This window comes from Rhineura floridana, chromosome 10 (genome assembly GCF_030035675.1).
Source record: "Rhineura floridana isolate rRhiFlo1 chromosome 10, rRhiFlo1.hap2, whole genome shotgun sequence".
In the NCBI taxonomy this organism is placed as follows: domain Eukaryota; kingdom Metazoa; phylum Chordata; class Lepidosauria; order Squamata; family Rhineuridae; genus Rhineura; species Rhineura floridana.
In genome coordinates, this window is record NC_084489.1 from 58,318,748 (window position 1) to 58,332,698 (window position 13,951).

Sequence of the window (13,951 nt, forward strand, 5' to 3'; positions counted from 1 at the left end):
TTCTCTAAGTAAACATGTCAATTTATCCATCTCTACTAAGTCCATTAATTTCAATAGCCATTCTTCCGTTGTTGGTGTTGATTCCATTTTCCACTTTTGTGCATATAATAATCTTGCTGCCGTAATCATATATAATATTATTCTTCCATATTTCTTTTCTATTTGTTTATCCATAAAACCCAATAAAAAAAATTCTGGTTTTGACTGAATATTTATCTTTAGAATTTTTTGCATCATCCTACCTATCTGTGCCCAAAATGATTTTGCCTTTTTACACAGCCACCACATATGATAAAATGATCCTTCTTGTTGTTTACATTTCCAACAAACATTAGAAACATTACTATACATTTTTGACAACTTTTCTGGAGTCATGTACCAGCTAGTTGATTGCTATTGATGACATTAATATGGATTTAGAAAGTTTAATTTATATTTATTGCTTAACCATGCATCCAAGCTGTAAACTGTAATGACATTCAACAAGAGAAGTTGAAGCCACCAACTAGTTGAGCCTAAGTAATTATAGTGAGCATAGGTGTAAGCCTTAGTATGTCAGTGGTAGAGTACATTGCCTTATATGCAGAAGGTCCCAGATTCAATCTCTAATTTCACCAGTTAAAATCTTTCATGCAGCAATGCTGGGAAAGGCTTCCACCCAAGAGCTTGGAGAGCTATTGCCAGTCAAACAAGATTGTACTGGTCTGCATCAAGGATGGGGAACCTGTGGTCCTCCAGACGTTGTTGGGCTACAATTCACATCATTCCTGACCATTGACCCTGATGGTTGTGGCTGATGATAGTTGGAAGTCCCAACAGCATCTGGAGGGCCACAGGGTCCCCATCTAGATGGACCAATGGCTCAACATAAAACAGCTTCATATGTCTCCTTTAAACTGTGTTTGCCCACTCAGAAAAAAATACTTTAAAAAAATGCACTTAGAAAGATGTATGTCACATAACAAACTACTTCCTTGGAAAGAAAGAAAAATCCACAAAATCCAGAGGAGGGAAGAGAAGGAAAAGAGAGACAATGGCAGCATATGGTACAAAAATGGTTTTATTAACAAATTTGGAGTATTACATAAAATATGAATTACACATGGCCTGGTGCTGAAAGAAAGTGTACTCAGCTGGGTGAATTAGTTAAGCCAAAAGTACATCTCATACATGATTTCAGAGTTAATAAAGTGGTTTACAGTAGATTAAACGATTTAAGCAGTAAGTGGTAATAATTATAAGAGTGGATTACTTAAACAATGCAGTTTATACTTTGTGAGTAGCTGTAGATATAAAAAGGTAGTCTTGCTCTCATTTTATAAAACAACAATTTCTTCTGGCAAATAACCAGTAAACAAACAAACAAACAAACAAACAAACAAACAAACAGACATGCATAAAATAAAATAAGAGGAATGGCTTATACAAATGCTTTATTTGTTCTTGGCAGCTAAAGGCTTCCGGCTGATCTTCTTGGACTTGTCGTTGTTCTTCTTTGGTGGTTCAGGGTTAGCCTGCATGTGCCTGCCATAAAGGCTAGAAAGAAATAACAAAAGAAGCATTTTTGGTACCATCATGGAACTCAGGGTTTCAAGTGTGTCATGTACAATACTGCCTCTAAGAAAGCAAGAGCTTCTTTTTATTAAAACATATCAGTTCTGGACACCCATTCCACCCTCCGTTTGTAATCTGTATTGCAGATAGCCCATCACTGGTGGGCTCATTCATCACCATCTTCATCAATTTATTTGTATGCTGCCTTTCCACACACACACACACAAATATGCTCAAAGCGGCTTACAGCAATGAGAACAATACATCACAAAATCAACAACTGCAAGAACAATTTCATAATAACTGCAATAAAAAACAGCAACACACAGTAAATGTAACAGCATACAAAAACATTTCAACATTATAAATGTAGCAACATTATACCTCCTGGCAGTAGCAAAAATAACAAGCAAGTTTGAATGGTTTCACCTTGGTCCTAGATGTTCTAGCCAATGCTACTATGTCTGCTGTAAATTAGCCAATGATTAAATTACTCTGAGCGAATGTCTAGGCTTCAGCTCCCCCAAAGCATCACTGCCCTGCTGGCATTGCCATTCAGGCAGCAACTTCTCTCGCAATGTTATGTACAGTCCTTCATGATGGAAGGGTGATGGGGAAAGATGCGGCATCTGACATTGTCAGAGAAATTAAAGCAGAACAGATTGTGTAGGGGTGCGTGTATGATGAAAATGGGAAACTGTGGACACGTGGTGGCTGTTCATAGTGTTCATCAATCATTGGGGCCCATGCCAACAAATTGCTAGATGCCCAAATAACGCTTTGGAAGGGTTTATTCCTGCGCTGATAAATGAGGCTGCTTGGCTGAACTTGGAAATGAGTGTCAGGGTCTGTTCTGTAATGTTAACTCCCACCTTTTAAGAACAGGGTAGCCAATGTGGTGCACTTGGGAGTTGTTGACAGTCCAACTTTTATCATCCCTGACCATTGGCAATGTTGGATGGAGGTGATGGTATTTTGGAGTCTAACAACATCTGGAGGGCACCGCGTTGGCTATCCCTGCTCTAAGATGGGATATTATTGCAAAACCATGGGCCACCAGTGTTTGTATTGTGCATATTCTGCTTATTTTATTGATTTTTGTTACTACCTCAGTGACTCAGTTCTGTAGGCTTTGAAATTCCTGCTACATAAGGCATAAGAGTTTTACACAGCAGTTTGGGGGGTGGGGAGACACAGGCTCCTTAAATTCTTAACCTTGGAGACATTGACAAAAATTGGGTTGAACTGCCAAGATGGAATGCCAATGTAACAGAAAATGAACCTACTGCCTAACCAGAATACTCGTGGGCTTGATTAAGTGACACAGAGCAACCGTGTCAGAGTCTTCTCTGCCTGCTCATACATGATGGATTGTTGCAAGAGAGCTACCAACACATCAATGCCACATTAATACAGACCCCTGATTAAATGTTGACGAAGTATCCTACAATTAAGATTGCTGGCACTCACAGGAAAGCTAAATAGACTCTTAAGGCTGAGAGGATTTACACTGAACGCCAGAGAGCAATTAATGGATAATTTATGAGTAATTCCTACTTAAAGAAAAATTAAAAGCCTTCTAGACAAACAGGATACAAATGTAAATTTGCTCTGTTGACAAAGGGACTTTTGGAGGCTGCTCTGGGCATCAAGAAAGGAAAGACATCCCTAAACTTTCCGGTTTTCAAAGTGGCCTCAGACAGAAAAGATGGTAACAGCTCAAGAGATAATCGGTACCTGTTGTATACAAGCATGTTTTCAACCAAGCCTGACACCCAGCCTTCAGAATGAATGGTTCTCTATTCTTTTTAAAAGGCTGAAGAGTCAAATTCTAGAAATAGGAGAGTTGAGGAGGGGCTGTGACTTGGTGGTAGGGCACATGCATTGCATGCAAAAATAATCCCTGGCTCAAGCTCAAGCTTCTCCAGGTAGTGCTGGGAGAGACCTCTGCCTGAAAGCCTTGAGAGCTTTTGCCAGTCAGTGCATACAAGGGATGGGGAGACTGTGGCCCTCCAAATGTTGTTGGACTATGTGATGTTCCTGCTTATATTGTAAATATGGTAAGTGCTGGTTATATAGAAGACATATGGCGTGTGGAGTGAAAGAGGAGGGGGAGTACATGAGCAGTAGAATGCTGGATGATTGGCTGAGCGTTTGAATGGCTGGGAGTATAAATGGAAGAATGACAGTTGAATCAGGGTGGTGGATGTTGGAGGTTGGGAGAGGTGAAAGAGAGGATTTGGTGGTGTTTGGAGGTGGGTGTTGTTGAGAGTGAGTCGGAGTTCTGAGGCAATTAATGAGAAGTAAAGTACATGTCAGAACATATACGAAACCATAAGCTTGTCAACAAAGTAATTAAATAATCTTGTTATTTCTAATTCTTAATAAATATTTCTTGGTTAAATAAAAGCCTGATTCCTTCAGCTGGGATACACATACCAGGGGGAATAGCAAAGTAACAAAGGCTGAACAGTTTGTATGGAATGGTGGCAGCGGCGGATCGGAGGAAAGTGTATCCAGTCCCACAGAGAAACCCAGGGCTGTATGCTTCAGAGTCAAGGGTCTGCAGGGGGGGTTACAAATTACCTATACCCATTGACACAAGGTATCGGAATAGCCAGGCAGAGACTAGGCACAGTCTATCGGCTAAAAGGGTTACAGAGTGTCGGGTGGTGCTGCCTAGCAGTGGGATCTTTTGAGATTGGTGCTAGTGCTGTAAAGGGTAAGAATAAACCTGACGATCCTGTCTGCTGGTAGCCACAAGTGAGAGCTTCACAGGTGGTGCCAGGGAAGGACGTCACAGACTATAATTCCCATCATCACTGACCACTGGCCATGCTGGCTGGGGCTGATGGGTGTTCATGGAGTCCAGCATCTGAAGGCCCACAGGTTTCCCCATCAGTGGTATAGCCAATACTGAGCTAGATGGATCAATGACCTGACTCAGTATAAGGCAGCTTCAAAGATTCCATATGGATGATTCATTCAATCACCCTGGTAGCAGGTTTTGATGGGACTCTGGTTGAAGGAATGTGATGGTGGGCCACCCATCTCAAAGGGCCATCCTCTGTGTATTATCCATCTTGGTGGGTTCTCCATTTTGTTGCTGGGCCATTACCATGACTCCCACAACATATCCCCAGAGAAGGCAAGTGCTATGGAGAGAAATGGCATATGTGTGAGTACATGGGAAGATGGGCAGTGGCATAGAGTCACAGGATCAGGAGCTGGTTTATGCAGTGAGGTTGCTAATCCAGGGAGGTGCAGGAGATTAAAAAGAAGCATGTATCATGCCATACAGTTTGAGAACATTTTAATAAAGATGTTAAGTGCAACCTTTTATTGGCCTGAATGGATTTAGGCCTTGGAAGCCAAAGTAACATTGGTACAGTTCTCACTGAACTATGGCTTCTGTCTCCAAACTCCCACTTCATAGCATTTTTCTAATGCTATTGCAGAGCAATCCCAATCACATCTACTCAGAAGCAATTCCTGCTGAATTCAATGGGGCTTACTCCCAGGTAGGTGGGGTTAGGGTTGGAAAGTTAGCACTTCAAAGGAATGGATGAACTCCAAACATCTGGTCTTCCCAGCAAATGTTACCATAAAAATTATCATTAGTATTACTGTGATAATCAGGTCCTGTATGCCACTATTGAGGAGTAAAAGAGATACTTTATTGGAATAAGAAAGTATCTGAGGGGGAATTGTGATAATCAGGCCACATGTGTGCAAAATGGAACATATGCTTAATGTCTGCAAAGATGCTTTTATGCTTTCTTAGCATTTGAGACATTTTCTCCCACATAGCTTGCAGGAGGAAAAGTCAAGGATAGAGGAACTTGGGATGGGAACAGGGAAGTGAGCCATGGGAAACAGCCCAGCTAAAACATTTATTCTGATTAGCAATGCACTTTGATACTGTGATGCTTTGATGATTATGTATGTGATGCATAACAAGCCTATAAATGTGATAGTTGTCTGTTTTGTAGGGAGAGCCCACTTTATGGTGATCTCTCCCTTTGCAAAGGAATAAAGGCAAACGCTTGAAACATAATAGGTCTCGTCTCTAATTCCTGATCGGCAAACCTGGGAATTGGGGGCCATAATAGGCAGACCAGTATTTAAAGTCTTGCCCTTTTGTAACATTACCATCATCTATTCATTGCTTGCTACATTTAAAAAAAACTGAAAGCAAATTACGATTATGTTCTAGACTCATAGGTATAATCACAATGATAACTATAATTCATTAACGATTTGCAGTAACAGGCTATTTTACAAGATAGGTAAGGATTATAAAGGTTTTTTGCGTAGGCACCCACTTACAGGGCATTGGATACAATTATATTGGTTGTACTGCTTGACCCCTGAGTGTGTGTGCCAAGGCCAAAAGTACACACATAGAGCTAGGCATGGCTGATAGTTTTATCTTCTGATTTACTTTGATATATATGCATGCAAGAATCAGAATTTGTAGCATGCAGTGTGGCTGTCTGAATATTTTGTATTAAAAGTGTCAGCAATGGGGTAATCTCAAAGAAGATTCAATTTGTCCTTCTTGCTACCTCTTTTGCATGCTCACACATTAGCTGTTGATGATATAAGACCAAGTTAAAATGCTAGCTTGCAAATCACTCTCTTCACAAGAGCCAGTTGGTACAGAGATGTTAATTTTTAAATGGGATGCTCCGTGCGAATTTCTGCGGAGCAATAATGAGATCATAGTATAAAACCAAGATTTCATGTCTTTCAGACACCTGTAATTATCCTGCGTGGCAACTAGAAAGTTGTTGGCGCTATAATCGTAACTGATAAATGGCACAGTCTTTCTAAACAACAGTACATGCAGACCTGCAGTATTGTGTGCAGATTCCTCATTAAGGAAAAGGGCAAATAGTTTTCTAGAGGAGTTAATGTCAGTCTGAAAATACATTTTAAAAAAACCACCCTCCATAATAAGATTTTCTGGGTTTTTCTTTTATTTGCTATAGAGTTGGGTTATAAATACACTCTTTCCAACAAACACAAGCATATGTAATATGCAAATCTTTTTTTAAAAATGTACCCAACCAGCCAAAGAGCTCGCTGCAATCTCTACTCTGCCCCATTGAGGGTAACAAATGAGAGCACTCTGGCTGCAGCAGCAAAACTAACAATAAGGAAGAAAGATGCTCATTAAACTTCATCATTCTGTCCACTTTAATGATGCCTTTACTTAATAAAAATTCCCTGTGCAGTTGCAGGGATATTAGGCAAGGTCTTTGGTTATGTATCAGGGGTCTAAGCTGTCACTAGCAAGCATGCAGTTCAGGAGGGGGATTCCCAAGAGGAAAGAGCAAATACAGCCTCCTTTGTAATAAATGCAGAGAGAATCAATAACTGCAGCTCGGTACATTACTTAAGCATTTAAGAAAATAGGTGATCTGTCTAAATTAAAGAACAAAGTGCTAAATGCTACAATTTAAAGCATAAATCAAGAGGCTTGGAAACCTCAGACACTGAAGCTATAAATCCTTTTATTAAGGTTTATCACTTTAACAAGGGCTATTAAGGGGGCTAGAAAATGTGAAAATATTTTGAAAGTAATTCTGCCCCCAGTTAAGTCCTTTTGCTAAGCACAACAAAAATCAGTAGGCCAAAGCTATGCTTTCTGAAGTGAGCGGGGTGAAGAGAAACAGGGAACATGCATAACATTTGCACAAATAGATTTGGTGGACATGAGGAAAATATTCTATATGTTTGTGTATAATTTAGTTTCAGCTAATTTTGGATTAGACAGTCTACTAATGATGAATGCAAAACTGGATGATGAAGCATTTTCTTTAAATTATGAAATTGGTGATGCAAGATGTCATATTAGAAACAGGAGACTTCAGCCAGATTTCAATACATCTCTTTGGGAAAATGCATTGATTTTTCACTGGATGGTTAAGCCTAGGGTTGCCAGGTTCAATCCCTGAGACTGATCCTGTATCTTTAGGAGAAGAGAAAGTCAGCCAAGTGCAAGTGTTTTTGCAACCCTGTAATGGGAAAAACCACAAGGTGGAATTCTCCCTTCCCACCCTGCACAACTTTGAAAGATACAAAAGACCTCTTGGAGGCTGGGCCTGGCAACCAAGAGGTCTTCTGTATCTTTAAAAGTTGTGCAGGGGGAAGGAAGAATTCCACCTTGTGGTTTTTCCCATTACAGTGTGGCAAGAACACCTGCACTTGGCTGACTTTCTCTTCTCCTAAAGATACAGGATCAGTCTCAGGCCCTGAGCCTGGCAACCCTACTCGGTTGCACCAAGAGGAGCCCTGGACTGGCAGCAGCATTCCTGTTGGTGTAATTTGCTCCTGTTGGTGCAACCATGTGGCCCTAACCTTGCTGCCACCCTACTCCATCCTGTCCAGGTAAGCAACAGCAACACTGGTGTCAGAAGGGGGGCTCTGCCCCATCACATGTGCTGTTGCTGCTTAGTATGCCTATCTTAAGGATCCCTAAAACTTGCAAGATTTGAAAGGCCTTTGGATCCAGTTAATGTTGGGATAAGCATGCGTGCATGTTTTTAATAGGGAGATGTCCTAGCCAGAATTTGAGGACCCCTCTATGCTTGTTCACAGTGATGTACCTTCATACTGATAGGTGTTATTTCCCTTCTTCTCTTCCTCTTCTTTGCTAAGACATATTGTTCTCTTATTAGCATAATTCTCTTTTAAGCCACAGGAGAGAGAAGCCTCTACAGGCTTCTCTGCCAGACGATCCAATCATGGACTAAATCTACTACCTACTTCTATCTTTTCTCTGCAAGCTAGAGCTGATGTTTCCTGAACATATGAAAGGTTGTGAGTAAACATTCTTAATACTTTTTACCAAAGAAGACTGTCTCTGATGTTTTTATTCAGCTAGTCTGTATGAGGGGAAGGTGGGCTGGTTAATTCTCATTCCGCTTTGCAAAATATATACTCTGCTAAGAAACAGAACTACTGAACTGTTTCTATTTTATTTTAAACCAACTAGTTAATAAGTCCCATTGAACCCAATAAGACAGCTGGACCTGATTCCACGGAAACATGCAAAGGACTGTGCAGGACACAAATGTTTTGTGTGACAGCCCGGCACCGTCCTCTCCCTCCCTTTCACGTATTAAACAAGAAAGCCTGCAGGCAGCATCTAACTGCACTGGATACAGGCCCCATCTGCACCTTGCTGTTAAAGCAGTATTATACCACTTTAAACAGCCATGGCTTCCTCCAAAGAATCCTGGGAAGTCTAGTTGATTAAGGGTGCTGAGAGTTGTTAGGAAATCCTATTCCCCTTACAGACCTACAATTACCAGAGTTCTCTGGGAAAAGGGATCAAATGTTAAATCACTCTGGAAATTGCGGCTCTGTGAGGGGAACAGGGGTCTCCTAACAACTCTCAGCACCCTGCACAAACTACAGTTCCCAGGATTCTTTGGGGGAAGACTTGACTGCTTAACATGGTATAATACTGCTTTAAATCTAAGATGCAGATGGGCCCTTACTTTCCCTTGAGACGTTTGTATTCAACATGTAAAAGGTCAGGAGAGATGGGGACATTGGGGGTGGGGCTGGTACATGTACCCCTTACCCCTACCCAGTTTTGAGCCCTCACACATTATTCTGAATGCTTGAGCAGGGCTAATGTTTTTTAAAACTCCTGATTCCCCAGGTAGTTATGCCCATGAAGCAAAATGGGAATAATCATTTGGTTATTTGGGGACATGAGGCTAGGCCAACCAACTTTAATTGTCTTTGGGGCCAGAACAATCCGAATCACCTCTGGAGGGCTGTCCCTATATACCACTAGAATCAGCTAGCTAAAAGAGCATCATGGGTTTGATTTCAAATTGTGCAGGCAAAAACTGGTCACCTGACATCAGGTGATTGAGAGTCAGGGAGAAAAGGATCTGGCCCACTGATTGGATCCAATTCCCCATCCCATTTGCATTACGCTTCAAAGAGCTTAGATGGTGATTTAGCCTCATAACAACCTTATAAGGTAGGTTAGATTGAGAGAAAATAAAAGCTATTGAGAAGGTTTTATAGCTGAGCAGAGGTGTTGTTGTTGTTATGTGCCTTCAAGTCAATTACAACTTATGGCGACCCTATGAATCCAAGAGCATCTGTCATGAACCACCCTGTTCAGATCTTGTAAGTTCAGGTCTGTGGCTTCCTTTATGGAATCAATCCATCTTTTGTTTGGCCTTCCTCTTTTTCTACTCCCTTCTGTTTTTCCCAGCATTATTGTCTTTTCTAGTGATTCATGTCTTCTCATTAGGTGTCCAAAGTATAATAACCTCAGCTTCATCATTTTAGCTTCTAGTGACAGTTCTGGTTTAATTTGTTCTAACACCCAAGTATTTGTCTTTTTTGCACTCCATGGTATGCGCAAAGCTCTCCTCCAACACCACATTTCAAATGAGTTCATTTTCTTACCCACTTTTTCACTGTCCAACTTTCACATCCATACACAGAGACTGGGAATATCGTGGTCTGAATGATCCTGACTTTAGTGTTCTGTGATGCATCTTTGCATTTGAGGACCTTTTCTAGTTGTCATAGCTGCCCTCCCCAGTCCTAGCCTTCTTCTGATTTCTTGACTATTGTCTCCATTGTGGTTAATGACTGTGATATAACATGACATATAAATGACATATAAAATGACAGAGGTGTTAACCTGAGACTAACACAACAGTTTAACTGCTGCACCAGACTGACTCTAACTTACAGCCAATTCAGATGTTATTGGAGCCAACCCCCTTGTTTAACACTCCCCTCAAACAAACTATAAAAGTTGGTAGGCATGCCCATTAACATGGCTGGACACTCTATGCAAGGGACAGCAATAAAATAAAAATAGCTGAAAACATTTCTGCTTAGGTAAGCCTACACAGACATGGAGATGTTGACTTGTCTTAATCTTTTTTAGCTTATTGTTAATTTTAACTATATTTTAAATGTTTTTAGTTACTTCTTAATTGTTTTTACTGATAATTTTAGTATATTTGCAAACCGCTTAGAGGTTTTATTACAATCAAGAGGTATATAAATTTTGTTAAATAAATAAATAAGGGATAAGACCAGTTGCAGAAATAGCACCAATATCTTTCTGGCAAGAGTTGAAAGAAGAGGATTCCAGTTTTGTGTGATATGTTTGGCAGGATTTAGTGCTGCTCTCTTCCTCTGATTGCATGGTCTGCATTAAATGATGGTAGAAAGCCTAGAGCGTGGGACAGGCGGCATCTTTACAAGACTGAAAATGTAAAAGGCAAGGGTAATTAGATTTAGACTCTGGTCCCTTGGTAATTCTCATATCCAATCTTAAATTCACTTTTTAAATAGCATGTCACAATGTTTATTTTTTACATTTTACAAAACAAAATTTTGGAAAAGCTTGAGATAACCCCACTGTGCTTGTGAGGAACAGTTTGATAATCAGCAGGAGTTCCTATTATCTTCTGCTGCTATGGAATGTCAGGGTGCTTGTTTTCTGCAAGCTTTTGTCAAAACAGCATGGGGGTTGCAAGGAGGGTCCTTTCTCCACTTATTCATCAGCACTTTCAAAACAAAGCAACACATAATTAATTAAGGAATAATACAGATATTACAAAGAGCCTTAGCAATTTTTCATAACCCATCACCATGGAAGCAAGACTGATCTGAGAGTCTATTCAGGTGTGACCCTCACTCTGTGCCCTCCAATAATCTTTATAATAAAATTGCAGTGAAAATGTCACTTACTGTAATGAACACAGATCATAAGTTACGGCACACATACTTTGCCATTATTTCTCATTAGACTTTTTTGTTTTTCAAAGGGATTGGGGAATAACCACCAAACATAATCAGCTCCTCCTTACTTAAGGTTATTGTGTTAAAATGTAACTGAGCAATAAGCAAACAAGAGACAGTGCCAGAGGTGACACCACATTCTGATATTTAGCTTTTTAGATAGTCTTAGGTCTCTATGGGCTACATCTACAACCTAATGAGAAGATAATGAACCACAACACGTCAAAATTAGAAGGAATAATCATATTACTGGCTAAGGCAGGATGATCTATCCTAGAGTTTTGCACACTCAAGACTCTTGCAGTGCCAGCCCATCCTACTTTTCTCTACGTGAGTCTCAAATTGTGTGTAGATTAGGGATGGGGGAGAAATTTTTCAGTTTGCATTTAAAGCCAAATCAATCAAATTTGCACTTTCCAAAACAGTATGTGAATCAAAACACAGCCATCCTTTGAAATTCACACTTATCTAAATTTTGTGATGCAGTTCTCCAACCAGTGCTTAAGAAATGCACGTATCAAGGGAAAATGTACATAACTCTGAATATATTAGTGAAAATAACATACAAAAATGCATTGTATCAGGAGAAATTGCTTGCAAAAATGTGTACGTGAGTCAAAAACTGCCCACAAAAATGTGTTTAGTACGAGAAATTCACACTAAAATACTGAAGAATTTTCATAAGATTTTTTTTTTAAAAAATGCAAATTGCTGCAGAAATGGGAGAACTGAATTTAAGATTGGAAAAATGAGAAAGTGAGAGAACACGAAACTGACAGATCTTTCCATCCCTAGAATAGATGCTGCAGTTCACAATAGTGGGAGGTGGAAAATACAATGCTTGTACAACCCTTGTGGCAAGGCTTTGCTTTTTCCCCAAGCCTTCTTCCTCTAGGGCAAGTCTATGCATAAAGAGGAAGGTGAGAGCAAAGGGAGCTCCCATGGAGTGCCATCCTTATGCATGAAGCAAATGGTGGACTCAAAAAATTATGTTGGTGGCGGTGTTCAGATGTCACGGCATGTGACTGTTTATGGTTTACTGTGCACAAGCCTATCATTGACACTTTGCTCCTCATTACTCCTAGGGTTCCCAAGTTCAGACAGGACAGGATATTATGCCTGAATACAAGGCAGGACTTTTGTGCCAAAGCCAGTGCCTGATAGGATCGGGAAGGAGAAATTGGGCTGAGCACTTGTCCTCAGCTTCATAAACCATGGTTTACGAAGTCTTGAGCGATCATTCAAACTGGGTCAACGGCACTCCTTACCTGGCTATTTTATTTGTTCATTTATAATGTCACTGAAAAATATTACCATTCAAATCCCTTGGCTGAATGCTTGAAAACCACTTGCTGTGGTTTACTGACGGTAAACCCTGAAAGCTTTTGTACATAAAAGAGTTTTATATCTGTTCTCCTGATGCAGGATATTGATTAATAATACGAGTTGAAACTACAACCATATTCAGGTAAAAGGAATATGTGCTTATGAGTAAAAAAATAATCTATGAACTGAAATACCAGATGTTTCTCATATTTCTGCCAACATATTTAACTAATCCTGCAAAAAAGATCCTTGATGCGTCCATCTGCTGATTGATGATCACAGGGAGTGGAGACCCAAGCATGAAATCTGAATGCAGAAGTCATTTTCATCTGCAGCCAGATCACCAGGGAAAAACAGTCAAACAACTTCATTCTGCAAAGTTTGTGACAACATCATCGACTTATGAATTGGCTCTGGTTTTTCCTACTTTATCTATTGATGCTCAAATATTTACTACTACACTACAATTCACACTGACATTCAGCAACATCAGTTTGTGTTTTATCTCATCTTGAATGCTTACAGGCTACATTTTGTAAGCAAGGTGCATACAGTGAATTTTTCTTCCCAAGGGAGTTCACACATCTGCTACTGTGACATAAAGTCATTTTATACTGAAAGTTCACAAGGCTACAAAACTGCCCCCTAAAGTTTACAAAGTCTCTGTTTTTTATATAGAGAAAAAGCAGAGAAAGGGGGCTACAATCACAAATATGTTTATTTAGGGCATATAAGTCCATGGGACTCATTAACTCTGCTTTGGATCAGGGCACAGGGAGGACAATTTCCCAACACATAGCAACAATTTGAATGTTGTGGAATGTTGGGCTGTTTATGCCTTTGATCATTTGGCTTCATCTATTTCAAACTCTGTATTTAATTAAACGGGTACAGATGGCTGATGCTTCAACGGAATCTGAGAACAGCAGATGCAAGACAGGCCAGGTGATATCATTTATAACCTCAAGTTCTTATGATCAGGTATAGAAGCAGAAAATGTAGCTAATTCCCTTTTAAGATTAGTTTACTGTTTATGTAACCAATCACAACACATTTTTCACTTCTACCATACTATAATTTTTTCAATTTGGAATTTTATTAGAATAACTGAAAATCTAAACAACCCAATCTAACAATAACTTGTACATTGGCTTTGACAGCATTTGGAATTCATTCAACCAAAGGGACTTTCTTAATTACTTCTATGCAAATGCACATGCTACTTACAGAATGGTCATCTCTACCTATGGATTCTCATCTCTAACACAAA

General features: G+C 39.9%; 1 protein-coding gene across 1 annotated transcript in view; it reads right to left on the minus strand.

The window, feature by feature from the left end:
- Nucleotides 1-1,051: 1,051 nt before the first annotated feature.
- Nucleotides 1,052-13,951, minus strand: part of RSU1 (Ras suppressor protein 1) — a 107,692-nt gene continuing 94,792 nt past the window's right edge. Inside the window, exon 9 of the mRNA XM_061586075.1 lies at nucleotides 1,052-1,536. Coding sequence (XP_061442059.1) covers nucleotides 1,434-1,536 — 103 coding nt within the window. The 3' untranslated portion in view covers nucleotides 1,052-1,433. The remainder of the gene's footprint in view (nucleotides 1,537-13,951) is intronic.